We start from the raw sequence: 27,833 nt of genomic DNA on the forward strand, positions 1-27,833 counted from the left end.
CAGAGAGGCTGTTTTGACAAGATGTTGGCTTTTTTATACTTCGGATGTATTTTAATACAGCTAATTGTGGAGAGGTAAGCATGATCGAATACCCAATAAAGGGGGAGAGCATGCTCAGAGCCCGGCGGCTAATCAGCAGGCCAATCCGAAATAATAAGCAACACCTGTTTATTCTAGTGATTGGGCCGGAGAGACACCCGTCTTAAGGAGAACGGGAGGAACAGTCGGGAGAGAGAGCTAAGCGCAACCACACAGTGGGAGCTGTCCTTTGCATTTAATAAGAAAAAATAAAAATCTGTTACTTACCTCAACGCCGACCCTGTCTTCTTCTTCCCACACAAAGAACCTTTGTTACAGTGGTGCCGAAACCCGGGAAAGAAGAAGAGACCTCGCCGCTAAGATGACCACTCCGTCAACCAGTCCATTTGCAGAAGTGATCCAGGCGCTCGCGGTCCTCCACCGTGAACAGCACCCGGAGATCCTGGACATATGGGCCGAGCAGGAGGAGCGCTTTAAGGTCCTGGTGGAGGCCCAGCGCGAGGACCGCGAGCTCGTCCGGAGCATGCTGAAGCAGGGGATCCAGCCCGCATCAACATCAGCCACCCACCCTCCCATCACACTACACAAAATGGGGCCGAAAAATGACCCGGAAGCCTTCTTGGACTTGTTTGAGAAGATGGCAGGAGCGTGTGGGTGGCCGTGGGCCGATTGGCCGGTGAGAGTGATCCCGCTGCTGTCGGGCGAAGCCCAGACCGCCGCACAGCAGCTACCGGCCGAGGATCTCCTGAATTATGCGCACCTGAAACGAGCCATACTTCAGCGGGCCGGCCCCAATCCGGAGGAGCAATGCCAGCGCTTCCGGTCGCTGAAGCTGGAGGAAAGCGGTCGGCCCTTCATATTCGCCCAGCAGCTCCGTGACGCCTGCCGCAGATGGCTGGTGCAGGATGACCGGACCATCGATCAGATCGTCGACGCTGTGGTACTGGAACAGTTCATCGCCCGCCTTCCCTCCTGAACATCGGAGTGGGTCCAGTGCCACCAACCAGACGATCTGGAAACGGCCATCCAGCTGGCGGAGGATCACCTGGTAGCGAGGTCCAGGGTCGGCGAAGTAACCTCTCTCTCTCTCTCTCCCCCTGTCCCTCCTCTTTCTCTCTCTCCTCCTATCCCCAGGCCCAGATCGAGGGGACCGCCCATACCGACTCCCAGGAGGCGGATCCCAGGCCCGGAGCCCCAGCGCAGCACGCATCGCTGGGGCACCTATCGGGATAGAGACGGGGAGGCACGTGCCATGGGCGGGCCTACAGCGATGACGGGTCTCTCTCCGGCCCAATCAGTTGGTCCTGCTGGCCTCGGGGGTATAACGGGAAGGTCTGGGCCGGCATGTTGGCATTGCGGGGGGGCCGATCATGCACCAGAGAACTGCTCCGTGATGGAGGTGGGTGCATTGGTCCGCCTGCCCGATGTGCCAGCAGTCGCCCCCGGTCGCGACGGGCTATACCGGATACCTGTGAGTATAAAAGGGGGTACATATCAAGCTTTGGTGGATTCGGGGTGTAATCAGACCTCCATCCACCAAAGCTTGCTTCAAGACCCGGCTTTGGATATGAGCCGCACGGTAAGGGTAAGGTGTGTACACAGGGATGTAATTCACTACCCGCTAATGGCAATAGACATTTAATTTCGGGGAAAAAAGCATAGAGTAGAGGTAGCGGTTAACCCGCACCTCAAACACCCGCTAATTCTGGGAACTAATTGGCCTGGATTTAATAGATTATTCGGAGTTTTATGTGCGGGTGTTTCTTGGAAGAAGAAATTGCCAGATAGGGGGCGTGTCGCTCAGCTGGGGGAATCCCAAGCAGTGACGTCACGCGCTGACTCAGGGGAAGGGCTGGGAATTTCCCGGTGTAAAGACTTTCCCCTGGAGCAGTCGCGTTATGATACACTAAAACATGCACTCGAAAGAGTGCAGGTTATTGATGGGAAAATCCTCCAGCCTGATCGCCCCCTCTCCTATCCGTATTTTGCGGTTATTAATTATAGGGTGTATCGAGTGACCCAAGACACTCAGACAAAAGAAAATACAACCCAGTTATTAGTACCAAAGAGCCGCCAGGAAATGTTTTTTTTAGGCGGCTCATTCTAATCCTATGGCCGGACATTTAGGTCAGGCGGCCACACTAAATCGCCTCATGACCCGATTCTTTTGGCCGGGCATTCACAGTGACGTCAGCAGATGGTGCGCAGCGTGCAGTGACTGTCAGCTGGTAAATCCACCGGCCACCCCAAAAGCGCCATTGCGCCCTTTCCCAATTATGGAGATCCCCTTCGAGAGAATTGGTATGGATCTCATCGGGCCATTAGAGCGATCCGCACGCGGGCACCGGTTTGCATTAGTTCTGGTGGATTATGCAACCCGATACCCGGAAGCAGTCGCGCTCCGTAATATTTCAGCAAAGAGCGTTGCGGAGGCGCTGTTTCGCATCATCTCCCGTGTGGGAATCCCCAAGGAGATTCTCACTGATCAAGGCACCGCATTCATGTCACGCACGATGCACGAGCTTTACGGATTATTGGGCATTAAATCTATTCGCACGAGCGTCTATCACCCACAAACAGACGGGCTGGTGGAAAGATTTAATCGCACGCTTAAATCAATGATCAGTAAATTCGTTCACGAGGACGCGAAAAATTGGGATAAGTGGTTGGAGCCTTTATTATTTGCTGTGCGGGAGGTTCCCCAAGCCTCCACGGGGTTTTCCCCCTTCGAGCTTCTCTACAGCAGACAGCCCAGAGGGGTTTTGGATGTTGTTAGAGAGGCTTGGGAGGACGAGCCTTCTAAAAGTAAAAATGAAATTCAATATATCCTGGACCTTAGAGCAAAACTCCACACACTAGGGCAGCTCTCTACAGGGAATTTGCTTAAGGCTCAGGATGACCAACGCCGGCGATATGATAAGGGCACTAAACTCTGTATATTTTCACAGGGAGATAAAGTACTTGTACTGCTACCCACTTCCAGCTCTAAATTACTCGCCAAGTGGCAAGGGCCGTTTGTGGTCACACGACGAGTCAGTGATCTCGATTATGAGGTGGTTCGTTCGGACAGGGCTGACTCGCGTCAGATCTATCACATTAATCTGCTTAAGCAGTGGAGGGAGCCGGAGGACGTGGCGCTGGCTACGCTTGTTACTAACGAGGATGACCTGGGGCCGGAGAGCTCCGGCCGAGAACGGCCGAGCGCTCTGGTCACCGGGGGCGATCATCTCTCAGCGAGCCAGCTCCTCGACATCCGGCACCTCCAACGTGAATACTCTGACGTGTTTTCGCCCCTGCCCGGTCGTACTAACCTGATTCAGCACCATATCGAGACCGAACCGGGCGTGGTCGTTAGGACCCGGCCGTATCGCCTACCTGAACACAAGAAAAAAGGGATTCAGGAAGAATTGAATAATATGTTGAAAATGGGAGTAGTAGAAGAATCCCACAGTGACTGGGCCAGCCCGATTGTCTTGGTACCTAAGACGGACAGCTCGGTCCGGTTCTGTGTGGATTATCGCAAGGTGAATGCTGTGTCGAAATTCGACGCTTATCCAATGCCACGTATTGACGAGTTGCTCGACCGGTTAGGTGCTGCTCGATATTACTCGACATTGGATTTAACGAAGGGCTATTGGCAGATCCCCTTATCTCCAATATCCCGCGAAAAAACAGCCTTCACTACGCCGTTTGGATTGCACCAATTTGTGACGCTTCCATTCGGGCTGTTTGGAGCGCCGGCGACGTTCCAGTGCCTGATGGACAAAATACTCGGCCCTCACGCAGCATATGCCGCTGCTTATTTAGACGACATCATCATTTACAGTAATGATTGTCAGCGGCATATGCAACATCGGAGGGCGGTATTGTCGGCGCTAAGACGGGCCGGGCTCACGGCCAACCCACGGAAGTGTGCAATTGGGCGAGTGGAGGTAAGGTATCTGGGCTTCCACTTAGGTCACGGGCAGGTGCAGCCCCAAATTGATAAGACTGCAGCCATTGCAACCTGTCCGAGACCCAAGACCAAAAAGGAGGTGAGACAGTTTTTGGGGCTGGCAGGATATTATAGGCGGTTTGTCCCTAATTATTCGGCCCTTGTCAGCCTATTGACTGATCTCACTAAAAAAAACTATTATAAATTGAAGGAAAACATTGACGTCTTGAAAACTGAACTGAAACTATATTATCAAAAATAAACTAACAGGAATTAACTTACGGTCTGCGGCAAAATAATTTTTATTACAATTTTAGTGATCTGCTTGAGGTAAGTAAATTTTTTTAATGTTTTTTTATGAAATAGAATTCAACGTAAGCTCTTTAAACCATCCATTGGAACTTTTTTCTGTATTTCGCTGGTATGGTAATTAAATAAAAATTTATTTAGACCTATATAATTATTTATTTACAATAATTGAGACATAAAATATCATAGTAAAATATAATTATCAACGAAAATGTAAATTAAAACGTCTCAGGTTACGTATGTAACCATGATTCTCTAAAGGGAACGAGTTGCTGCGTCTCTATTAGGAGACACAATGGGATACAATCCCTCTCGTATAACCTCCTGAAGCACAGGTGAAATCAATCCATTTCAATTGGCGGGACTCTGTGTGTGTGTGTGTGTGTGTGTGTGTGTGTGTGATATCAGACCTGGAGGTATAAAAGCACCACGGAAGCATACCTCTCGAACGAAATGAACCAGGCTTGAAAAAGTATGGCAAAGCGACGCAGCCTCTCGTTCCCTTTTCGGAACCATGGTTACATATATAACCTGAGATGTTCCCTGCAGGGAACTCTACACTGCGTCACTATTAGGTGACACAATGGGAACGCTATCCCAAACACGCCCTAGTTTGATAAGCAAGTTATGAGTTCTCCTAATTCAGGAAAAGATACTGGTTCTCGAACTAGGATCCAGATCTAATTATTCAAACCTTTTGAGGTGTGCAGGGTAGATCACCCTGCAGTTTCGCAGATAATAATAATAATAATTTTTATTTATATAGCGCCTTTCCAGAGCTCAAGGACACTTTACAAGGAATGCAACAAAAAGATAAACAAACATACATGAAGTCAAATATAACAAACTGGAATTACACAAATAAGACCTAAGAGACATATGAGCAGAGTGGAGGTGGATCAGAAAAATTAGTCAGTTTGGCAGATCAGAAGCTAAGCATTCAGAAAATAAGTGAGTCTTAAGTAAGGATTTGAATTCAGAGATATTATTAGCAGAGCAGAGAGAACGTGGTAAAGAGTTCCAGAGTTTGGGTGCAATAACACTAAATGATCTACCCCCCATTGAAGAGAGGCGGTACCGAGGGACAGAGAGAAGGCCAGAGTCAGTAGAATGTAAAGAGCGAGTTGGGGTGTAGGGGACAAGCTTGTTGCAGAGATAGGAGTGTGCTAGGATATTTAAGGATCTAAATGCAAGGAGGAGAATTTTGAATTTAATGCGGTATGCAACCGGGAGCCGTAAAGATCATACAAGATTGGGGTTATGTGAGCAGAACGTTTGGTATGAGTGAGTATTCTAGCTGCAGAGTTTTGAATATACTGTAATCTGGAGATGAGGCTGGCTGGCAGGCCAATGAAAAGAGCATTACAGTAGTCGATGCGTGAGGAGACAAATGCATGGATGACAGTCTCAGCATCCTTGTTACTGATGAAGGGACGCAGTTGTGAAATGCGACTGTGGGGAGGTAAGCATGATCGAACACCCAATAAGGGGGAAGAGCATGCTCAGAGCCTGGCGGCTAATCAGCAGGCCAATCAGAAATAATAAATAACACCTGTTTATTCTAGTGATTGGGCCAGGGAGACACCCTTCTTAAGGAGAACGGGAGGAACAGTCGAGAGAGAGCTGAACGACCAGCAGCAACCCTTGATGCTGAGCACAACACAACCAGACACAGAACGTTAAATAAAAATTTGTCACTTACATCAACGCCGACCCTGTCTTCTTCTTCCCACCCAAAGAACCTTGTTACAGTGGTGCCGAAACCCGGGAAGAAGAAGAGACCTTGCTGCTAAGATGACCACTCCGTCAACCAGTCCGTTTGCGAAAGTGATCTGGCGCTCGCGGTCCTTTACTGCGAACAGCACCAGGAGATCCTGGATATACAAGCCGAGTAAGAAGAACACTTCAAAGTCCTGGTGGAGGCCCAGCGTGAGGACCGCGAGCTCGTCCGGAGCCTGCTGAAGCGGGAGATCCAGCCTGCAACAACATCAGCCACCCACCCTGCCATCACGCTACACAAAATGGGGCCCCTCGATTTTGTGGACAAGTCTTCCTGGACTTGTTCGAGCAGATGGCAGGGACGTGTGGGTGGTGAGTGGCCGAGTGGCCGGTGAGAATCATCCCGCTGCTGACGGGCGAAGCCCAGACCGCCGCACAGCAGCTACCGACCGAGGATCTCCTGAACTAATATTTGCCCAGCAGCTCCGTGACGCCTTCCGCAGATGGCCTTCCTGCCAACGGCATGTTGGCATTGCGGGGGGGAGGATCATGCACCAGAAAACTGCTCCGTGATGGAGGTGGGTGCATTGGTCCGCCTGCCCAATGTGCCAGCAGTCGCCCCCGGTCACGACGGGATATACCGGATACCTGTAAGTATAAAAGGGGGTACATATCAAGGTTTGGTGGATTCGGGGTGTAATTAGACCTCCATACACCAAAGCTTGCTTCAAGACCCGGCTTTGGATACGAGCCGCACGGTAAGGGTAAGGTGTGTGCACAGCGATGTAATTCACTACCAGCTAACGGCAATAGATATTCAATTTCAGGGGAAAAAGGATAGAGTAGAGGTAGCAGTTAACCCGCACCTCAAACTGATTATTCTGGGAACTAATTGGCCTGGATTTAATAGATTATTGGGAGTCTTATGTGCGGGTGTTTCTTGGAAGAAGAAATTGTCGGATAGGGGGCGACACGCACAGCGACATGCTCAGCTGGGGGAATCCCAGGCGGTGACGTCACGCGCTGACTCAGGGGAAGGGCTGGGAATTTCCCAGTGTAAGGACTTTCCCCAGGAGCAGTCGCGTGATGATACGCTAAAACATGCACTCGAAAGTGCAGGTTATTGATGGGAAAATCCTCCAGCCTGATCGACCCCTCTCTTACCTGCATTTTGCGGTTATCAATGATAGGGTGTATCGAGTGACCCAAGACACTCAAACAAAAGAAGATACAACCCAGTTATTAATACCAAAGAGCCGCCGGAAAATGCTTTTTCAGGCGGCTCATTCTAATCCTATGGCCGGACATTTAGGTCAGGCGGCCACACTAAATCGCCTCATGACCCAAATCTTTTGGCCGGGCATTCACGGTGACGTCAGCAGATGGTGCGCTGCGTGCCGTGAATGTCAGCTAGTAAATCCACCGGCATCCCCAAAAGTGTCGTTGGGCCCATTGCCAATTATGGAGATCCCCTTCGAGAGAATTGGTATGGATCTCATCGGGCCATTAGAGCAATCCGCACGCGGGCACTGGTTTGCATTAGTTCTGGTGGATTATGCAACCCGATAGCTGGAAGCAGTGGCGATCCGTAACATCTCAGCAAAGAGTGTTGCAGAGGCGCTGTTTTGGATAATCTCGCGAGTGGGAATCCCCAAGGAGATGGTTAGTTCGGACAGGGCTGACTCGTGTCAGATTTATCACATCAATCTGCTTAAGCTGTGGAAGGAACCGGAGGACATGGAGCTGGCTACGCTTGTTACTAATGAGGATGACCTGGGACCAGAGAGCTCTGGCCGGGAACGGCCGAGTGCTCTGGTCACGGGGGGCGATCATCTCTCAGCGAGCCAGCTCCTCGACATCCGGCACCTCCAACGCGAATACTCTGACGTGTTTTCACCCCTGCCCGGTCGTACTAACCTGATTCAGCACCATATCGAGACCGAACCTTGCGTGGTCGTTAGGACCCGGTCGTATCGCCTACCTGAACACAAGAAAAAAGTGATTCAGGCAGAATTGAGTGATATGTTGAAAATGGGGGTAGTAGAAGAATCCCACAGCGACTGGACCAGCCCGATTGTCTTAGTACCTAAGACAGACGGCTCGGTATGGTTCTGTGTGGATTATCGCAAGGTGAATGCTGTGTCGAAATTCGACGCTTATCCAATGCTGCGTATTGACGAGTTGCTCAACCGGTTAGGTGCTGCTGGATATTACTGGACATTGGATTTAACAAAGGGCTATTGGCAGATCCCCTTATCTCAAATATCCCGCGAAAAAAACAGCCTTCACTACGCCGTTTGGATTGCACCAATTTGTGACGCTTGTGTTCGGGCTGTTCGATGCACCGGCCTAATGGATAAAATACTTGGCCCTCACACAACATATGCAACATCTGAGGGCGGTATTGTCAACGTTGAGACGGGATGGGCTCACGGCCAACCCACGGAAGTGTGCAATTGGGCGAGTGGAGGTAAGGTATCTGGGCTTCCACTTAGGTCACGGGCAGGTGCAGCCCCAAATTGATAAGACTGCAGCTATTACAACCTGTCCGAGACCTAAGACCAAAAAGGAGGTGAGGCAGGATATTATAGTTGTTTTGTCCCTAATTATTCGGACCTTGTAGGCCCATTGACCGATCTCACTAAAAAGGAGGGACTGGATACCGTCCAATGGTCAGAGCAGTGCCAACAGGCCTTCTCGAAGGTGAAATCTATACTTTGCGTAGAGCCGCTATTGCGCGCTCCTGATTTTGCTCTCCCTTTTATTTTACAGACTGATGCGTCCGATCGGGGTCTGGGGGCGGTTCTCTCCCAGGCTGGACGGCTCCCCGGCCTTAGGCAGGTGGTGGGGGTATGTGGGGAGGTAAGCATGATCGAACACCCAATAAGGGGGGTGAGCATGCTCAGAGCCCGGCGGCTAATCAGCAGGCCAATCAGAAATAACACCTGTTTATTCTAGTGATTCTAGTGATAGCAACTCTTGATGCTGAGCACAACACAACCAGTCACAGAACGTTAAATAAAAATGTCACTTACATCAAGGCCGACCCTGTCTTCTTCTTCCCACCTAAAGAACCTTGTTACAGCGGCGTAAATGAAAGAAAGCAGATTTAGTGACAGATTTAATGTGAGACTGAAAAGAGAGTGCGGAGTCGAAGATTACACCTAAATTTGTTTACAGAAGTAAATGTTTTAATGTGCAAGCCAGCAATCTCACAGGAGAAACTGGTGGAAATATTGCTGATAAGTTCTGGGGTGCCAATAAAAATTCTCAGTTTTGTCCATGTTGAGTTTCAGGGAATTTAAGTTAAGCCAATCATTAATATCCTTCACACAAGCAGAGATATTGTAAATTTGGGCGGATGAGGTAGGTGTACATACAGAGTAAAGTTGAATATCATCTGCATAAAAATGATAGTTAAGACCATGACATTGTAGAATCAGACCAAGTGGGATTAGGTATATTGAGAACAATTGTGTGCCTAGAACAGATCCCTGGAGAACACCTCGCTTCAGGGGGACAGTAGGTGACTGAAAATCCATAACAGAGACGAAGAATTGTCTATCTGAGAGATATGAAGAGAACCAAGAGAGAGCAGTACAAGAAATACACAGAATAGAGAGACGTGAGATAAGTAAATCATGAGAGACTGTATCAAAGGCAGAGCTGAGGTCGAGTAAAAGTAATATAGACAAGGAGCCAGAATCACCAGAAAGCAATAAATCATTCACTACCTTTACAAGTGCAGTTTTGGTACTATGGAGGGGGTGAAAAACAGATTAAAAAGGGTCCAAGATATTATTATCGACTAGAAAAGACTGGAGTTGGGCAGCAACAGTACTGTCCAGTAATTTAGATATGAAACGTCAATTAGAAATTGGATGATTATTAGATAGAATCGAGGAAACGAGGTTGGGTTTCTTAAGCACAGGTGTGACGGTAGCAGTTTTTAGTGGCAGAGGAAATGAAGCATGGGTGAGAGATGAATTGATAAAGTGAGAGGTGACGGGAGATAACAGAGTGGCAGTGTTTCAGGAGAGAGGTAGGAGCAGGATCAAGGTGACATGATGATGAGCTGGATTTCAATATTAGCTTAGAGACAGAATCAGGGGTCGTCAGTGAAAAGCAGGACAGAGACTGACTGGAAAGACATGATAGATGGCTAAGCCCTGTATCAATAGGAAAGCACTGGATGAGCAGATAATCCAAAAAGGAGCGGCAAAACTGATTTATATGATTTAAGATGATCTTGGAAAGCCAAATAATGAACAGTAGGACCAGTTCTCTTGTAGAGACGTTCAAGCTGTCTACCAGTGGCCTTAAGAGTAAGAAGCTCAGGAGTAAATCAGGGAGAAGAGTGAGTAGAGGGGACATATCTGGTCTTAATAGGAGCATGCTGCTGCAAGACTTCAGAAATAATAGAGTGATAGATAAATAGTATCATAGATGGGGAAGAGATATTAATGGCATCAGAGAGGTTCGAAGAGACAATAGAAGTAGAAAATGACACAGTGTCAATAGCTTTTAAATTTCGGTATGAGATAGTAGTCTTCGGGCATTTAGAATGCAAAGGAAGATTAAGGCTAAAGTCAATAAGTTTGTGATCAGAAAGGCCAGTTTCAGAAGAAGAAATGGAAGTGATATCCCCCTTGGATATACAAATTAGATCAAGGGTGTGACCGCGAGTATGAGTTGGAGAGCAGACATGTTGAGTTTAATTAAAACATTCAAACACAGACAGTAACTGGGTGCTATTAGAGCAGGCAGTATCAACATGAATATTGAAGTTACTGAGCAGGAGGATAGGAGATGACAATGAGCAAGCCAGTGTTAGCAGTTCACTAAGTTCAGAAAAAAAGCTGGACAAGGGTTTTGGAGGACGGTAGAGCAGGATATTTGTGAGACAGTCAGCTTTGAGAACCATATATTCAAATGAATCGGTGTTGTGAAAGTCCAGTTGTTGAAGTCGTATATCATGCCGATAAATGACGTCCAGACCACCCCCTTTGCCATGTAGTCTGGGACGGGTGAGATATTTGTAGACATTGGGAGCAAGAAGATTTAACTGGAGAAAATTAGCCGGGGGTTACCAGGTTTTGGTGAGAAGGAAAAAGACGAGCTTATTGTCAGTTATGATTTCATTAAGATAAGAGGCTTTGTCCGATTTTGACCGACAGTTCAGAAGTGCAAAGTGATGATGTACGGAATTCAGATTAACCGTATGATGCTGGGTAAGAGTAGGATAAATTAGTGATCGATGAATAGTATGGTCAGCAGGCAGTTATCTGGATGTGGACGGTCTAGGATTAGTCCAGATGCATGGAAGGGCTTCAGGCTGAGAGAAAAAAGTACTCCTGAGCAAGCGCCGTGAGCAATGTACATATCGTGGACGCCGGAGACTCCCTAAACTGCGACAGTATTCATACGTCATAGAATCAAGACGTGGATGGCAGTTCAATGCCTTTAACAGTGATGGTAAATAACCAATATCCATTACGGAGATGAGGTGCAAAAAAAAGGCAAAAAAAAAAAAGGCAAGGCAAGGCAAGTTTATTTATATAGCACATTTCATACACAGTGGCAATTCAAAATGCTTTACATAAACAAGAATAAAAGAAACAAGTAAAATAAAAATAAAAACAAATAATAAAAATGCGTAAAAACAAAACAAAACATAAAAACAGGTCAAATGTGATATAAAAGAATGAAGAAGAAGAGAAAAACATGATAGTGCAATCTGTCGGACGCAGCACAGTGCTCATTCAGTAAAGGCACAGCTAAACAGATGTGTTTTCAGTCTTGATTTGAATGTGCCTAATGTTGGAGCACATCTGATCATTTCTGGAAGCTGATTCCAGCAGCGAGGGGTATAGTGGCTAAAAGCCAATTTACCCTGCTTTGACTGAGCTCTTGGAACTTCTAGTTTATATGATCCTAAAGATCTGAGTGATCTGTTTGTATTCAGTGAGCATATCTGTGATGTATTTAGGTCCTAGGCCATTTAGTGATTTATAGACCAGCAATAATACTTAAAAATCTATTCTGAATGTAACTGGCAGCCAGTGTAAAGACCTGAGGACAGGTGTGATGTGCTCTGATTTTCTGGTTCTGGTTAGAATTCTGGCTGCAGCGTTCTGGATGAGCTGTAACTGTCTGACTGTCTTTTTAGGAAGACCAGTGAGGAGGCCATTACAGTAATCCACCCTGCTGCTGATAAAAGCATGAACAAGTTTTTCTAAATCTTCACTAGAAACAAAACATCTCATTCTTGCTATGTTTTTGAGATGATAGTATGCTGATTTACTGACTGCTTTGACATGACTATTGAAATTTAGATCTGACTCCAGAGTCACACCAAGATTTGTGACCTTATTTTTTGTCATTTGACCTTTAGTGCCAAGGTACGCATTTACCTTGAGAACCTCATCTCTGTTTCCAAACACAATCATTTCAGTTTTCTCTTTGTTTAACTAAAGAAAGTTTTGGCACATCCAATTGCTCATTTCATCAATGCATTGGCAGAGGGTGTCAATGGGGCTGTAGTCATTAGGCAGTAAGGCTAGGTAGATCTGAGTGTCATCAGCATAGCTGTGGTAGGAGATTTGGTTCTTTCTCAATATTTGGCTTAGAGGGAGCATGTAAAGGTTGAACAGAAGAGGTGCCAGAATCGAGCCTTGTGGGACTCCACACGTAATGGGTGTCCACCTCGACCTATGGTCACCTATACTGACATGGTAACCTCTACCTTCAAGGTAAGATCTAAACCATTTGAGGACCGTGCCAGATAGCCCAACCCAGTTTTCCAGCCTATCCAGAAGTATGCTGTGATCGACAGTGTCAAATGCAGCACTGAGATCCAACAATACCAGCACTGTTATTTTACCTGAATCTGTATTTAGGCATATATCATTAATGATTATCTTTATAAGAGCGCTTTCTGTACTGTGATGTGCTCTGAAACCAGATTGAAAATTGTCTAAACACCCCCTGAAGTTTAAGAACTTGTTAACTTGGTTAAAAACAACTTTTTCAATGATTTTGCCCATGAAAGGGAGATATGAGATTGGCCTGTAATTGCTCAGTAGGGTGTTATCCAGGTTGCTCTTCTTCAAGAGGGGTTTAACAACTGCAGTTTTAAGTGAGGTTGGAAAAAATCCCTGATAGAAGTGAAGCATTTAGAAATTTTAAAAGATCCATTTCTAAACAGGTAAACACCGTTTTGAAGAATGATGTGGGGAGTGTGTCAAGACTGCAGGTTGATGTTTTCATAGCTTGCACAATCTCTTCTAAGATTTTACCATTAATTGCCATGAAATCAGACATAATGTCTGATTTCTTAAGTTGTGGTTGAGCTTGTTTGATATCGACACAAGTTGACTGATTGGATGAGCTGATTGCCTTTCTGATATTATTGATCTTATCAGTAAAGAAATGAGCAAACTCATTACATTTGCTTTCAGAGAGGAGTTCACTTGGAATCCGACTGGGGGGGTTTGTGAGTCTCTCTATCGTTGCAAAGACTGTACGAGCATTATTTAAGTTGCTGTTTATAAGGCTTGAAAAGAATGTCTGTCTAGCAGTGTTTAGTTCCATATTAAAGGCATGAAGACTGTCTTTATAGATATTATAATGGACTACTAGTTTCGTCTTTCTCCACATACGCTCAGCTTTTCTGCACTGTCTTTTCATCATTTGTACTCTAGGTGACCTTGTCCAAGATCCCTTTTGCCTGCCAGTCATCTTCTTGACTTTAACAGGAGCGATGTCATTTATGACATTCTCAATTTTAGAATTAAACAAATCAAGGAGAGAATCAACAGAATCTGCAGATATACTTGGTGCTAGCGATATGGCCTTCATAAACTGCTCACTAGTGTTCTCATTTATGCATCTCTTTCTGACAGAGACAGATCTGTCTTTAATAGCTGGAGTGATCAATATATCAAAGAAGATACAGAAATGATCAGATAGTGCCACATCCTTAACAACAGTCGATGAAATGTGTAAACCCTTAGTTATAAGTAGATCAAGGGTGTGTCCACGATTGTGTGTGGGTCCTTGAACATGCTGAGTCAGATCAAAAGTGTTAAAAACAGTCATCAGTTCTTTTACAGCATTGATTTCTGGATTATCAATGTGAATATTAAAATCCCCAGCAATAATTAAATAATCAAATTCAGAGGTTACAATTGATAACAGCTCTGTAAAATCCTCAATAAAAGCTGGAGAATATTTTGGAGGTCTGTAGATAATGATCAGTAAGATGCGTGGAGCACCTTTTAGTGCTATACTCAGATATTCAAAAGACAAATAGTCACCAAATGACACTTGTTTACATTCATACACATCTTTAAACAGGGCAGCGATGCCTCCACCTTTCCTATTAACTCTGCAAACACTCAAAAAGTGAAAGTTTAAAGGAGCTGCTTCATTCAGAACTGCTGCGCTACAACTGTCATCTAGCCAAGTTTCATATAAAAGCATAAAATCAAGCCAATTTGTGTTGATAAAATCATTGACTAAAAGAGACTTATTGTTGAGTGATCTGATGTTTAAAAGCGCTAACTTAACAGTTTTAGCTGTTTTTTCTATAGTAGTCTCAGATCTACATTTAATAGACACCAGATTTGAATGATTTGCTATACGGCCTGATGAAGTCTTTGGTTTTCTGTCACTTAACACAACACATATCTGCTTAGAGAAAGCTACAGACACACTGGGTTCCTGCTTGTTCTAAAAACATTTGATAAAGACACTGTTATCTAAGCAGGTCCCCGACACACATCACAGAGAGCTCTTGTGTTCACCGGCTGAAGATGAGGTGTTGTTGTTTGGGCCCTGGCGGTGTGGCAAAAATCAGAGGGCTCTTCCAGGTGGGCTCATAGGTGGTTGTGGAGCAGGCCGCTTTTTGGTTGGTAACTGGGGGCTTGCGGCAATGGAGTGTGAAAGTTTAGTTCCAGCATACACCAGTTCCTCCATCTTTTTGGAAAAACCCAAGAGTGGTGAACATTGTGACAATGAGAACGTGTTCGGTGACAGAGTCTGTGCATCTGGAGATTCTGTCTGCAGAAATATGTTTTCCTGAGGTGTACTGTTCTCCATATACGTCCAGTGTATACTTTAACAGCAAGCTAAACTCTCCCTCATTAACTTCACAGACACGGAATGTCCTTTTTCTCACTTTAATAAGGGCGGAGTAAAACTACAAACAAGGAGAAAACAAACAATACAAATTACACTAAACTAATCATTAATAACTGAAATATTATGAACAATAAACATAACACATACCGACGAAGCCTCCAAAGGGCAAGGATGATTGCAGATTTGAACGGATTCACTGCTCTCCAACTTAGCAATGAAACAACCGCATGGCAGACACAAACAACCAAATGGTAGACACTGGCTGTTTCTCAATATGCGTTCTTCAGCGGTCTTGCGTCCTCGTGTTCTCGTGAAACGTCATCATCAGCTGCCTAAGTTCAGTTCCAATACTCAAGACCGCAAGTACGGAGGACGCGTGAAACTTCCCGGATGTGTTCTTGATATCGAGGACGCACTGATGCTGACTTGAGCACCGAACTCGCTCTGGAAGTCCCAGAAGTCATTGCGACTGGAGGTGGGAAGCGCTGCATTTTATTTAGATTTATTATTAAAGTTTAGAGATATCACTTATTTACCTCAGGAGTTTCCCTAAATGAAACGGTGAAAGTAAACATTAACATGAACATCTTAATAAAGGAATAAACACATTAAGGGTTGTTTGTTTGCTGAAATTCGTATTAAAATCTGTTTTATTTATATTGTGCAACATATATTTCTAATGTTTTTATGCAAAGTATATATTTTGAAGAGAGGAAAAACAATAAATCGTTGTATGAGTGCTGTAATGTTTAAATAATTTCCATTTAAAACACGTGAAGGTCACATGACCATCAGGAAGAACGCAGCATCCCATTTCTCAAAGGACGCGTTCTCTGCCCTCGCGGTCTCCTGAGTTCGTTCTTCCGAGGACACCTGGCAAGACCGCACTCTACAAGAACGCAAGTCCATTCTCTGCGTTCTTGGAATTGAGAAACAGCCACTAACTTCTTTGCTAGTCACATGATAATGGCTGTGTAATACTTAAAGCAACCAGCAGAGGGAGGCAAACTACAGCCTAAACATTTATTCTTATTATTGTGAACCTTAACCATTACTGTTACAGAACACTCCCCGTCTGGCACGATTGAGTGCCACCAGTCAATAATTGCCTTGATATATTACTTTAAGTTTGATTCAGGTGGAAGGAGTACAACAGTCTCGGTTACTGGCCTCAAGAACAGCTTGGTACCTTCTCGTTTAGGTATTTTTATTTCCACTTTGCGCACTTTCCCATCTTTACTTGGAAAGACCTGCGTATTGATTCCCATTGGCCATTCATTTCTTTTGCTTTGGCTGTCTTTGAGGAGCACAATGCTGCCTGGTTCAACATTAGGTTGTTCAGATTGCCATTTCCTACGTGTCTGTAATAAGCACAAATACTGTTTTCTCCACTTATCCCAGAATGTGTTTGCTAGATGTTGGACTTGTCTCCACTGACGCTGGAAAAGGTCTTTGGTTCCAAAAGCACCAGCGGGAGCAATTGGAGAACCCACTTTCTGTGTGAGGAGTATAGCAGGTGTCAAAAGAAATGGGTCACTTGGATCAGTCGACACCGGCACAAGTGGTCTAGCATTGATGATGGCGGTTACTTCAGCCATGAAAGTAGTGAGCACTTCATGAGTTATTTTCATGTGTCCCAATTAGAGGAACATAGAATCTAGTATCTTTCTTGCCATTCCTATCATTCTTTCCCAACAGCCACCCATGTGGGAGGCATGAGGTGGATTGAATATCCAGGAGCAATTATGTTCTGCCAGGTATTTTTGAACACTCTTCTCATCAATGTTTGATGGAATCTGAAGCTCCTTGCATGCACCGATGAAATTTGTCTCTCGATCTGAACGAATTTCTTTTACTGGGCCTCGGAGAGCAAAGAAACGCCTGAGGGCATTGATAAAACTGGAGGTGTCCAACGACTCAATTACCTCAATGTGGACTGCCCTGACACTGAGACAAGTAAAGATTACTGCCCATCTTTTATCATGTGTGAGACCTCCTCTTGTCCGACGTGTATAGATGGACCATGGGCCAAACACATCTAGACCTATGTTGGTGAATGGAGGATCTGTACATACCCGGTCTGCAGGAAGTGAAGCCATCTTCTGAGTTTGGAGGTGGCCACTGAGTTTTCGACAAAGGACACAGTGATACAGGATATTATTTACAAGTCTCTTGCCTCCAATGACCCAGAGACCGGCTGCGCGGATATCACCTTCAGTGATTAATCGTCCTTGATGCTGGGTTTGTTGGTGATAATGCTTTACCAATAGGGCTCCAACATGGTGTTTTCCAGGAACAATCAGAGGATTCTTTTCATCCTGATCTAGTTTTGCGGCTGAAATGCGACCTCCAACTCTTAAAAGGCCTTCATTGTCAATGAATGGATTCAGTGAAATCAATGGACTAGATTTAGGAAGGTTTTTCCCACTCTTAATGCATGCAATTTCTGTTGCATAGGTTTCTTCCTGGACGGCCTGAAGGATGACAGTCTTAGCCTTTGAGAAGTTTTCTGCTGAGCCAGCCTTTGGACAGTGGTGCCAACTTCTGGGACATAGAGTTTCATTAGTTGCTGTTTTATGGAAAACATTGGCAATGTGAATAAGGCTTCCAATAGAACGGATAAGTGATTGCCAAGTGGAAAACCTGGAAAAACGTTCTGATCCCAGCTTCTTGTTCACAGTAGTAGTGCTCATATTCGTCACTTCAGGTCGTATCTCTGTATCAGATGCAGGATTTACGAGCTTGAATGTTTCCTGCTCTAGAGTGCTAGGAGAATCTGCAAGGAACTTGGGACCCATAAGCCATGGACTGTTTGCGAGGCACGTTGCAGAAATGGACCTTGTGGCTATGTCCGCTGGGTTTTGGTCAGAGCGTACATAACACCACTGTTCTGTCCTTAAGACTCGGTTGTTGACATAGACATAAAATCGTCTGGTCTGATTATGTATATAACCTAACACCACCTTGCTGTCAGTGTAGAAGGTGATGACATCTAGATCCATGTCCATCTCAGATGAAATGAAGTCAGCTACTTCCACTGCCAAGACTGCAGCACAGAGTTCTAACATTGGGATGGTATGTTCAGGAAGAGGAGAAAGTTTCACTTTACCCATCACAAAGCTTACGTCATTGCTTCTCTCAGGGTAAGAAAGCTTAAGATAAGCAACTGCTACGATAGCTTTGATGGATGCGTCTGAAAACACACACAACTCTCTGCACGCAGCTACTGAGGGTGATTGCTTGGAGTAGGTTCTAGGTATCTGAAGGTGTCTTAGCTCTTGTAAGGAATTGCGCCATGCAACCCATGTTTCCTCCATGGTCTGAGGCAGTGGAGAGTCCCAATCAATGCTTCCCAGTGTTAAATCTCGCAAAATAAATTTGTCTTGGATGGTTACTGGAGCCGCAATTCCTAAAGGGTCAAACAGACTGTTGATGGTGGACAAGACTCCTCTACGTGTAAAGGGCTTCACTTCATCAGGTACTGTAAAAATAAAACAGTCTTGTTTGAGGTCCCAGTTTAGTCCTAGGCTGCGTTGCATGGGAAGGTTATCTTTTTCAAGATCAAGATCTTTTAGATCACTTGCATAGTCTTGTGATGGAAACGCCTCCATTACTTCTCTCTTGTTGGAGGCGATCTTGTGCAACCTCACATTTGATCTTGCGAGAACTGTCTGTGTGCGTTTCAGGAGACTCACTGCTGCTTCTACTGTGGGAAGAGACTTTAGCCCGTCGTCTACATAGAAATCCCGTTCTACAAACTGTTGCACTTCAGGATCCTGCTCTTTTCCTTCTTGGTGGGCAGCTTTTCTGAGACCATAGATGGCTACGGCGGGCGATGGGCTATTCCCAAAGACATGGACTGTCATACGGTACTCCACAATGTCTTTACTGGGGTCATTGTCCCGGAATCATAAGAATCTCAGAAAGTTTCTGTCTTCTTCTTTAACAAGAAAACAATAAAGCATCTGTTGGATGTCTGCAGTTATGGCAACTGACTCTTTGCAGAATCTAAGAAGCACACCCAAGAGAGAATTATTAAGATCAGGGCCTGTTAACAGCACGTCGTTGAGAAAGACACCATTGTATTGGGAACTAGAGTCAAACACTACCCGGATTTGTCCAGGTTTCTTTGGATGATATACACCGAATATAGGGAGATACCACCTTTCCTCTTCATCTTTGAGAGGTGGAGCCACCTCTGCGTGACCGTTCTCAAAAACTTTCTCCATGAAGGATACAAAGTGTTCTCTCATCTGTGGTTTCCTCTCAAAGTTGCGCAAGAGGGATGAGAGCCGCTTCATAGCTTGCATTCTATTGTCAGGAAGATGCTGTCTGGGATTTTTAAATGGCAGTGGTGCCACCCAACTGTTGTTTTCGTCTTTCTGAAACTCTTTGTTCATAATGTCCAGAAAGTAGTCATCCTCAATGGACAGAGCTACTTTATCATCATCTCTTGTACGTTGAAACACCATATCACCCAAGTGGTCTGATTGGTGTGTGAGTTTTTTGTTGCAACATGGAATGTGGGAACCACTATATCTGTCCTTTACCAGCAGGACATTGGGACATGGTTCAAAGAGTGAAGACCTTCCATTATCCAGAATCTTAGTGTATAGTGCGTTAACTGTTGTTGGCTTATGGACATTCCCTAGGCAGACATTGCCTACAATGACCCATCCCAGATCAAGCTTTTGTGCGAATGGCAAGTTATGTGGGCCACTGAGTATTTTACGCACCTTATGCAGTCTGAGGATATCTCGTCCAAGGAGAAGTAGGATGTGAGCATCTGGATCGATTTCCGGGATGAGATGTGCTACTGATTTGAGGTGGGGGTGATGGAAAGCAGCAGAAGGTGAAGGAATCTCTAACCGGTTATTGGGAATCTCATTACACTCGATCAGGTCTGGAAGTGGAAGACTAGTCTGTCCATCCATAGATTCAATTTGAAAGCCACTTGCTCTTCTTCCCGTTGTTTCCACAATCCCAGCACAAGTTTTTAATGAATATGGTAAGCTAGGGCTTTGTATGCCAAACATATTAAAGAACTCGGTACGGGCCATTGATCTGTTACTTTGGTCATCAATTATTGCATAAAGTTTCACTGCTTTACTGCGACAACCACTAGGATAGACTTTGGCGATACAGATTTTTGAGCATGATCTGTCAGTCCAATCCCCACCACAGACCTGGGTGCAATGTGATGAGATTATAGATGCTGATGCTGGATCCCTCTCCCCGCCATACTCTGGATGGGGGGTTATGTCATGAGTCAATGGTACTGGTCCAGGGTGAAGGGCAGTATCGTGATTCTCACTATCACAATCTGTGCATTTAACATAGGCCTTGCAATTTTTCGCAATGTGCAGTGATGACATACAGCATCTAAAGCAGATTCCATTTTCTTTCAGAAATGCTTTACGCTCTTCCAAAGGCTTCTCCCAAAAAATACGGCACTTGCGAAGAGGATGTGCCTTTTTATGTATAGGACACAACTTGTCACAGTCATTGTTAGGGAGTTTCTCTTTGTTACAGAAGACAGTAGGTGACACGTCTGTTTTGTGAACTGAAACCTCCTTCCGTGTAAACTGTTTCCATGGAGTTATCTTGGCAGGACTATCTACATGAGATGTGAAACTAAAACTTGGGTCATTTCTGATCTTTGCCTGTTGACTAATGAACCCAACAAACACATCAAAGGGAGGGAATGGGACGTTGTTTTTCAGTTTATAATCAGAGCCCACAGATAACCACCTATCCTGAAGTCCGAAAGGAAGTTTTTCAACGACAGGATTTACTCCACGAGCGGTGTCAAGTACCGCAAGTCCAGGCAAATCTCCATCAGCCTTTGCCGACTGCAGCTCCATGAGTAAGTCACTCAACTCTCTTAGTTTTGCATAATCTTTGTTTGTTAGTTTGGGAAAGCTCTCAAGACGTCTGAACAGTGAATTCTCTATCACTTCCGGTGAGCCATAGAATTCCTCTAACCTGGTCCAAATCATTTCCAATCCTCTCTCTGGGTTATTTGCATTTACAATTCGGATCCGGCTGACATGTTCAGCAGACTCCTTTCCAAGCCACTTGACAAGAAGGTAAATTTCCTCACTAAATGTTAAGTTTAAATCTCTGATAGTATTCTTAAATGAACACCGCCAGGCTCTGTAGCTTTCTGGTTTATCATTGAATTTCAGTAGCCCTGTAGAAATCAGTTCACGGCGAGCTAAGTAACGCACAAAGTCGTTCGTACTGGAATTATTATGAACAGATGCAGCAGCAGATGCGATCCGTATTGAATCGTTGTCTTCTGGACGAAGTATGGGTGTATTGAATGGTGGTGTACGAACCTGCCCTGTTTGGTCATCAGAAAATGGCTCTACAGCGGTCATTGATAGATATTGGCTATTTGTCTTTGCTTGCTCCATGACATAATCTTTAGTGCGCTGTGTTGCATCTACTGGTGTATGATCTTGCAAAAGTTTGCAACTTAATCTTTCACCACAGTTTTCAACTGCAGCTTCAAGTGCATTGGCCTTTGCAATAGCTGCAGCAGTTTCTTTCTCCTGCTTTAACATGTCCATAGAGGCTTTTAAATGTGCTTCTTCTATTTTCATTTTCATTTCCTTTTCAGAAAATGATAGCAGTGCCTTTGCAGCCTCTGCTTCTGCACGTGCTAGTGCGGCTGCAGAACTTGTTGAAGAATGGCCTGAATGCTGCGTTGAGACATGTGATCTGGTCTTCCATGATGACGAGCTTTTCTTCGACATCGTTTATGGGATACAAGATTGCTTGCTTGATGCAGTGTAGAATCAGCTTGAACTGCGATGTCCCGCCTGACAGAGCCGTCGTTTTACTGTACAGTTCTCCATATACGTCCAGTGTATACTTTAACAGCAAGCTAAACTCTCCCTCATTAACTTAACAGACACGGAATGTCCTTTTTCTCACTTTAATAAGGGCGGAGTAAAACTACAAACAAGGAGAAAACAAACAATACAAATTACACTAAACTAATCATTAATAACTGAAATATTATGAACAATAAACATAACACATACCGACGAAGCTTCCAAAGGGCAAGGATGATTGCAGATTTGAACGGATTCACTGCTCTCCAACTTAGCAATGAAACAACCGCATGGCAGACACAAGCTGCGTCCCAAATCGCATACTTATGCACTATTTTACGCCATTTTGTAGTATAAATAGTGTAAGTAGTGTGTTCACATTGAAAACTCTCAAAATAATAAGTGCACTTTAATTACCCGGATGATGCACTCATTCAGCCGCTAAAATGAAGTGTGTAATGATGGACACTTCACGCACTCAACGACCGCAGGTTTGCTTACGTAGCGGAAGGGGCGGAGCTATCTGACGCACATGTTGAATAACTTTATTTATTTTGGATGGTGAAAGCAAAATTCTCCTACAAGAGTGATTATTGCGCCTCCCGATGGTAAATGCGGTTATACTCACGGCAGGTATTACTTGATAATTCAGTCGTTTATTTCACTGATTTGGCAACAGTCAAACGTCATCAGGGAAACGGTTTGAATTTCCGCTTAGTAAAAAAACATTAGTGTGCCATTTGGGACAACACTACATACATATACTATCCTGTTGAGTGTGTAAGTGCATAAGTACATAGTGCATGAGTGCATAGTGTATAGTGTGCCATTTGGGACGCAGCTACAAACAACCAAATGGTAGACACTAACTTCCTTGCTAGTCACATGATAATGGCTGTGTAATACTTAAAGCAACCAGCAGAGGGAGGCAAACTACAGCCTAAACATTTATTCTTATTATTGTGAACCTTAACCATTACTGTTACAGAACATGAGGATCATTTTTGAGTGACGAGACTTGATGCTGTTCTGATGCGTCACAGTCTGCCTGTGTTGAGCAGAGGGCAACTGATAGTGTCTCTATCAACATTGGGTGTTTTGGCTGCGTGGCATTATCACTGTCCTTGGGTGATTCGTCAGCCACAAGTCCACTCAGGAGCTGATTTGAGGTCCTGTGGTCATCTGGACATTTGCTAGGTGTGTGTGTGCAATTCAGTTCAGTGGCATACACAGCAGATGGATGATTGAGGGAGAAAAAAATATTGTCCTTTAGCACCTTTGCACCAAGTTTGTTTGAATGAAGGCCGTCTGATGTAAACAGCTGTCTTTGGTTCCAGAAGATATTGAAGTTGTCGATGAAATTCAGTCCTTTCTTGTTACATGTTTTCTGTAGCCATACATTTAGACCAAGAAGCCGTGAAAACATATTTGTCCCTCTTGCTGGGAGTGGTCCACTTATGAACGGCTGAACCTTCAATCTTTCAACTGTTTCCAAGAGCTCACAGAAATCTTTCTTGAGCAGTTCTGACTGTTCCTTCCGAATATCATTCTTCCCCACATGGATGATAATCCGTTTTGCAGTATTGTGCTTTTTCACAATTTCCTCAAGTTCTTTGTTTACATCAGAAACTGTTGCATGAAGAAAGCAGTATGTCATTGTAGATCTGCTCCTGAAATTCTTGATTATTGAATCTCCTACGACTAGTGTTCTTATCTCAGGTGTGATTGGAGCAGAATGCCGCTGTCTAGTCGGCCTTGAGCCTCTGTTCGATGCAGAATTAGTTGCTGAATCATGCGATCTCTGTCTGACTGCATTTGGGGATTCTTCACCCATATTACTCAAAACGTCATATCTGTTCTGAAGCTGTATTTGAGTCCGAGCTGTATTTGGGGTAGAAGACGCTAATGCGGCAGCGTATGATCTGACCCCACGAGTACCCTTTGGTCTCGCACCTTGTTTATGCCAATGCTCATTTTCAACAGTTTTTTTCTGTTTTTCTGTGCTCAAAACAGTAGCAGGAACAGATTTATGGGACTCACCGGCTGTGTGCTGAGAGAATCCACAATGAAGCTGAAGTTCTGGTCGGATCACAAGCAACTTCGTTTCAAGAACTGCAATCTTTTGTAGAAGTTTGTGGCAGTTTGTACAGCAGTGAGAATCTGAATTAATCCGATCCAGAGGCATTTTAACAGCTGTGTTTTCCCGTCTCCGGAATGTAAGCAGCTGGTAGCTGGTAGCGGGAGGATTGTTTAGACGGTAATTCCCCTCTTGTTAGTAAAGCTATATTCCAGAAAGTTTGTAGAATCGATGCTGATCTTCAAGCCGTGTTGTTTGAGCACTGTGCTGATAGGCTCAAGTTAAAATTAGGGTATAAGATATAAAAGCAAGAGTGCGAAGAGCGGAGCAGTGGGCAAAGTTGTCCGAACAGTAGCAAAGCAGGAAGTAGTAAAAAGAAAGAAAGAAAAAATAAATAACTTTTGGCCAGGGCATGTTAGAGCAAGTGAGAGCCCAACACAAACGAAAACTACGTTAGCCAGACCCAAAGACGCCAATCCACCAAAACAGCAGACTGGCCATACACTGGCCAGAATAAAGGTTTTTAAAGCTGCCATACCCCTCATACAATAGGCCCTTTTTGCCTCTGATAGAGAATGTTCTAGGGCCTCATAAGTCAGTGAGATAGCCTCGAATATCCACCGGCTCAGCGTCTACTTAGACGCAGATGCCCCCATGTTAGGTGGGTCATAAAAAAATGAACGAAATGCATTCAGCCGTCTGATGTATGTGTCTAACCGCACTGGGCAAAGCAGATTAAGATCTGATCTGTGTCATAAATGGTGGAGAATTAAAGACCTGCAGCACCGTAGGTCGTACCACCTTAGTGGAGACCTTAAAAAAGTACCCTGTTCTGGAGTACAGGAATGCTTACCATGCCAGATGAGAATTTCAAACAAGAGGGAGCTACAGACAGTACTTGTAAATCTCTTCCTCTTTTGAGAAAAAATGGCATGTAAGCGTTCAGCTTCAGACACCTCCTCAATGGGTTCAAAAAAGGGACTGCCAACAGGCCCTCGAGCACTATCAACAAAACCTGAATAGTAACTCTACTGGTGCAATTAGGCCTCAACCTCCTGGATCCATGGAGGAATCGGACCACCAGAAGGTCTCTGCCGAGACCATCAGTACCATATGCGAACATTACTGCTACATATACATAAAGCGTCATATTTAAAATGCTTCTGGATAAAAATTCCAGCACCAACCCCACAGGTGGTGAAACTGGACCCAGGTAGTAATCGGTACACCACAAAGTGAAAAAAATTCACTTGGGGGCATACAATATCCTCATGGAAGGGGCGAGTATGGTTTGAACACGTTTAGTTAAAAAAAACAAGATCTATGAGCAGGGTACCCTCAGAGGCCACACCCATAGTTTGCCTGGAACAGAAGAACTCTATGAACAAGAATCTCCCATGGGAGACCATTATGGAAAGACATTAAGCCTGAGAACCTCACTCATGTAGGCCACGGGGCCACCAATAGTAAGTTGTGCCCCCTAAATGGACTCTCTCCAGAACTCCAAGGAGCAGAGCGATCGAGGGGAAAGCATACAGACAAAGCCTCAGCAATGTCTGCACCATGACATCCAGCCAAAATGGTGCTGAGTGTGTCAGTAAAAAAACACAATGGCCATTGTTCGTTTTGACAGGCGCATATATGCATGTCGGATCTGCCGAATCTCTGTCAAATGGCTGCCACCACTTCTGGGTGCAATCGACAACCCCTGCCTCAACAGGAGGTCTGCTCCTACATTCCTGGGCCTGAGATGTAAGCTGCCTTCAGTGAGTGCAGCTTCACCTGAGCCCACAGAAGGATCTGCTCCAAAAAACCTGCACAGAGGGCGTAGATTCAGACTGCCTAATAGTTGATATAAAAGACCTCCGATGTGTTGTCGGTTTTCACTAACACATGGTGACCTCTTACTTGAGGGAAACAAGTGTTTCAAAGCCTGAAACATTGATAACATCTCCCTGCAATTGATATGCTTGTGGTGAAGATGGTCCCTCCTTTGCCCCAATGTGGAAAGGCACCTCAGGGTCACTTCCCAACCCTCGCAAGAGGCTTTTGAGGTCAGTGCCATGCGCTGAGAGATTACTCCCAATGTAGGGCTTTGGGACAGAAACCAGGCCTGTCACTATATCGAAAAAAGCTTGTAGATAATGTCACAAGGCTTTGATTATGCAAAATCCCTGGATTTGAGCCACCACTGAAACAATGTCAGGGTAGGGGAACAGACATGTGAACATTTCTGTGGAGTCCCATAATACACCTTAAATGTGTATGCCAACTTCTTTCTCAACAAGAACTGGCACAATAACTTTTCTGTGAGATTAGCCGCAACCACAACTTCTCTTTGTAAGAAAGAACAACACCTCTATGTGGAATTGCTAAATCCTTAAACTGGAATTAAATTAGCTAGCTGTTGAGAAAATTGAGAATACAAACCCTTTGTAGCCAAAGCGAAACCAATGACACGTTAACTACTTTGAACGTGTGGGGTGAGAATGCCAGACCGAATGGAAGAACCCTGTAACCTTGTAAGCCCAAATTGTGGCAAGAAAATATCCCCAGCACCATTACACCACCACCAGTCTGAACCATTGATGGATCCATTCTTTCATGGTGTTGATCCCAATATCTGAACCTACCATCAGAATATCGCAGCAGAAATCGACTCGTCAGACCAGGAAACGTTTTTCCAATCCTCTATTGTTAAATTTTGGTGAGCCTGTGCAAATTGTAGACACAGTTTCCTGTTCTTAGATGACAGGAATGGCACCCGGTGTGGTCTTCTGCTGTTGTTGCCCATCCGCCTCAAGGTTCACATGTTGTGTGTTCAGATGCTTTTCTGCATACCCCAGTTGTAACAAGTGGTCATTTCAGTTACGGTTACTTTTCTATCAAACCACTCTGGCCATTCTCCTCTGGCATCAAAAAGGCATTTGCACCCATAAACCTGTCACTCATTTTCAAAATTTATGCTCATCTTGGCATTTTCATCAACCGTTTTTTAAACACATATACAAAATTCACAAAAAATATAGGTGGATGGAAATATAGCAAATAACACCCATCGTGTCCTTTTTCTAATGGATCTGTTGTGATGAGAAATTAGAACTATATAGACTATACTAACTATACTATATGCCTACAGCGCACGCGCGCGATCAGTTCTCTCCGCTCGCTCGCTGGTTCTTCTCTCTGCTCGCGCGAAACATTTCGGATTTTTGTCAGTCCTGGGGCGGGACTTGGTTTACTTGTTATCTCTAACGCTATTGGCTACTCTTCCTTTCCGGAAGCTAGCCGGGATTGGACGCAGGTAAGCTAGTTTCCCCATTAAATAAAAATATATAGGATATCTTATCATAATGTCACAATGTGAAACTAATAGACTTACTTTCTCAGTAATAATAGGTGACGACTTACTTTCAATTATGAGATATTTCTTGTAATAATTAATCTCATAATAATGCCTATTCTTACCATCATGACCAAGTCATATAATGACAAATCAAAATAATGAGATATATTCTTGTAACAAACTTTAACTCTTGCTTTTATATCTTATACCCTAATTTTAACTTGAGCCTATCAGCACAGTGCTCAAACAACACGGCTTGAAGATCACTTTAACATTGTTACTTTAAGTCCATTACTTGGGAGAGAAAGAGAGAGTTATACCATGTGGCAAAAGATCTCTCCATTAAACAGAAATTGGGGAAAATATACATGGGCTAATAAATCAGAACGAATAATTCAGACTTTAAATGTGTGTTTTAAACCA

The 27,833-nt window shown here is 44.6% G+C and overlaps 1 protein-coding gene across 1 annotated transcript in view; it reads right to left on the bottom strand.

Moving 5' to 3' along the window:
* Window positions 1-22,108, bottom strand: part of LOC147846851 (uncharacterized) — a 707,546-nt gene extending 685,438 nt beyond the window's left edge. Inside the window, exons 1-2 of the mRNA XM_087237236.1 lie at window positions 16,087-22,108; window positions 15,094-15,403 (exon numbers count right to left, since the gene is read on the bottom strand). Of these exons, the coding sequence (XP_087093362.1) occupies window positions 19,054-21,906 (2,853 nt within the window). The 5' untranslated portion in view covers window positions 21,907-22,108 and the 3' untranslated portion in view covers window positions 15,094-15,403; window positions 16,087-19,053. The remainder of the gene's footprint in view (window positions 1-15,093; window positions 15,404-16,086) is intronic.
* Between the last annotated feature and the right edge of the window lie 5,725 nt (window positions 22,109-27,833).

The sequence above is a fragment of the Danio rerio genome, chromosome 1, assembly GCF_052040795.2.
Source record: "Danio rerio strain M-AB ecotype USA chromosome 1, GRCz13ab, whole genome shotgun sequence".
NCBI lineage: Eukaryota > Metazoa > Chordata > Actinopteri > Cypriniformes > Danionidae > Danio > Danio rerio.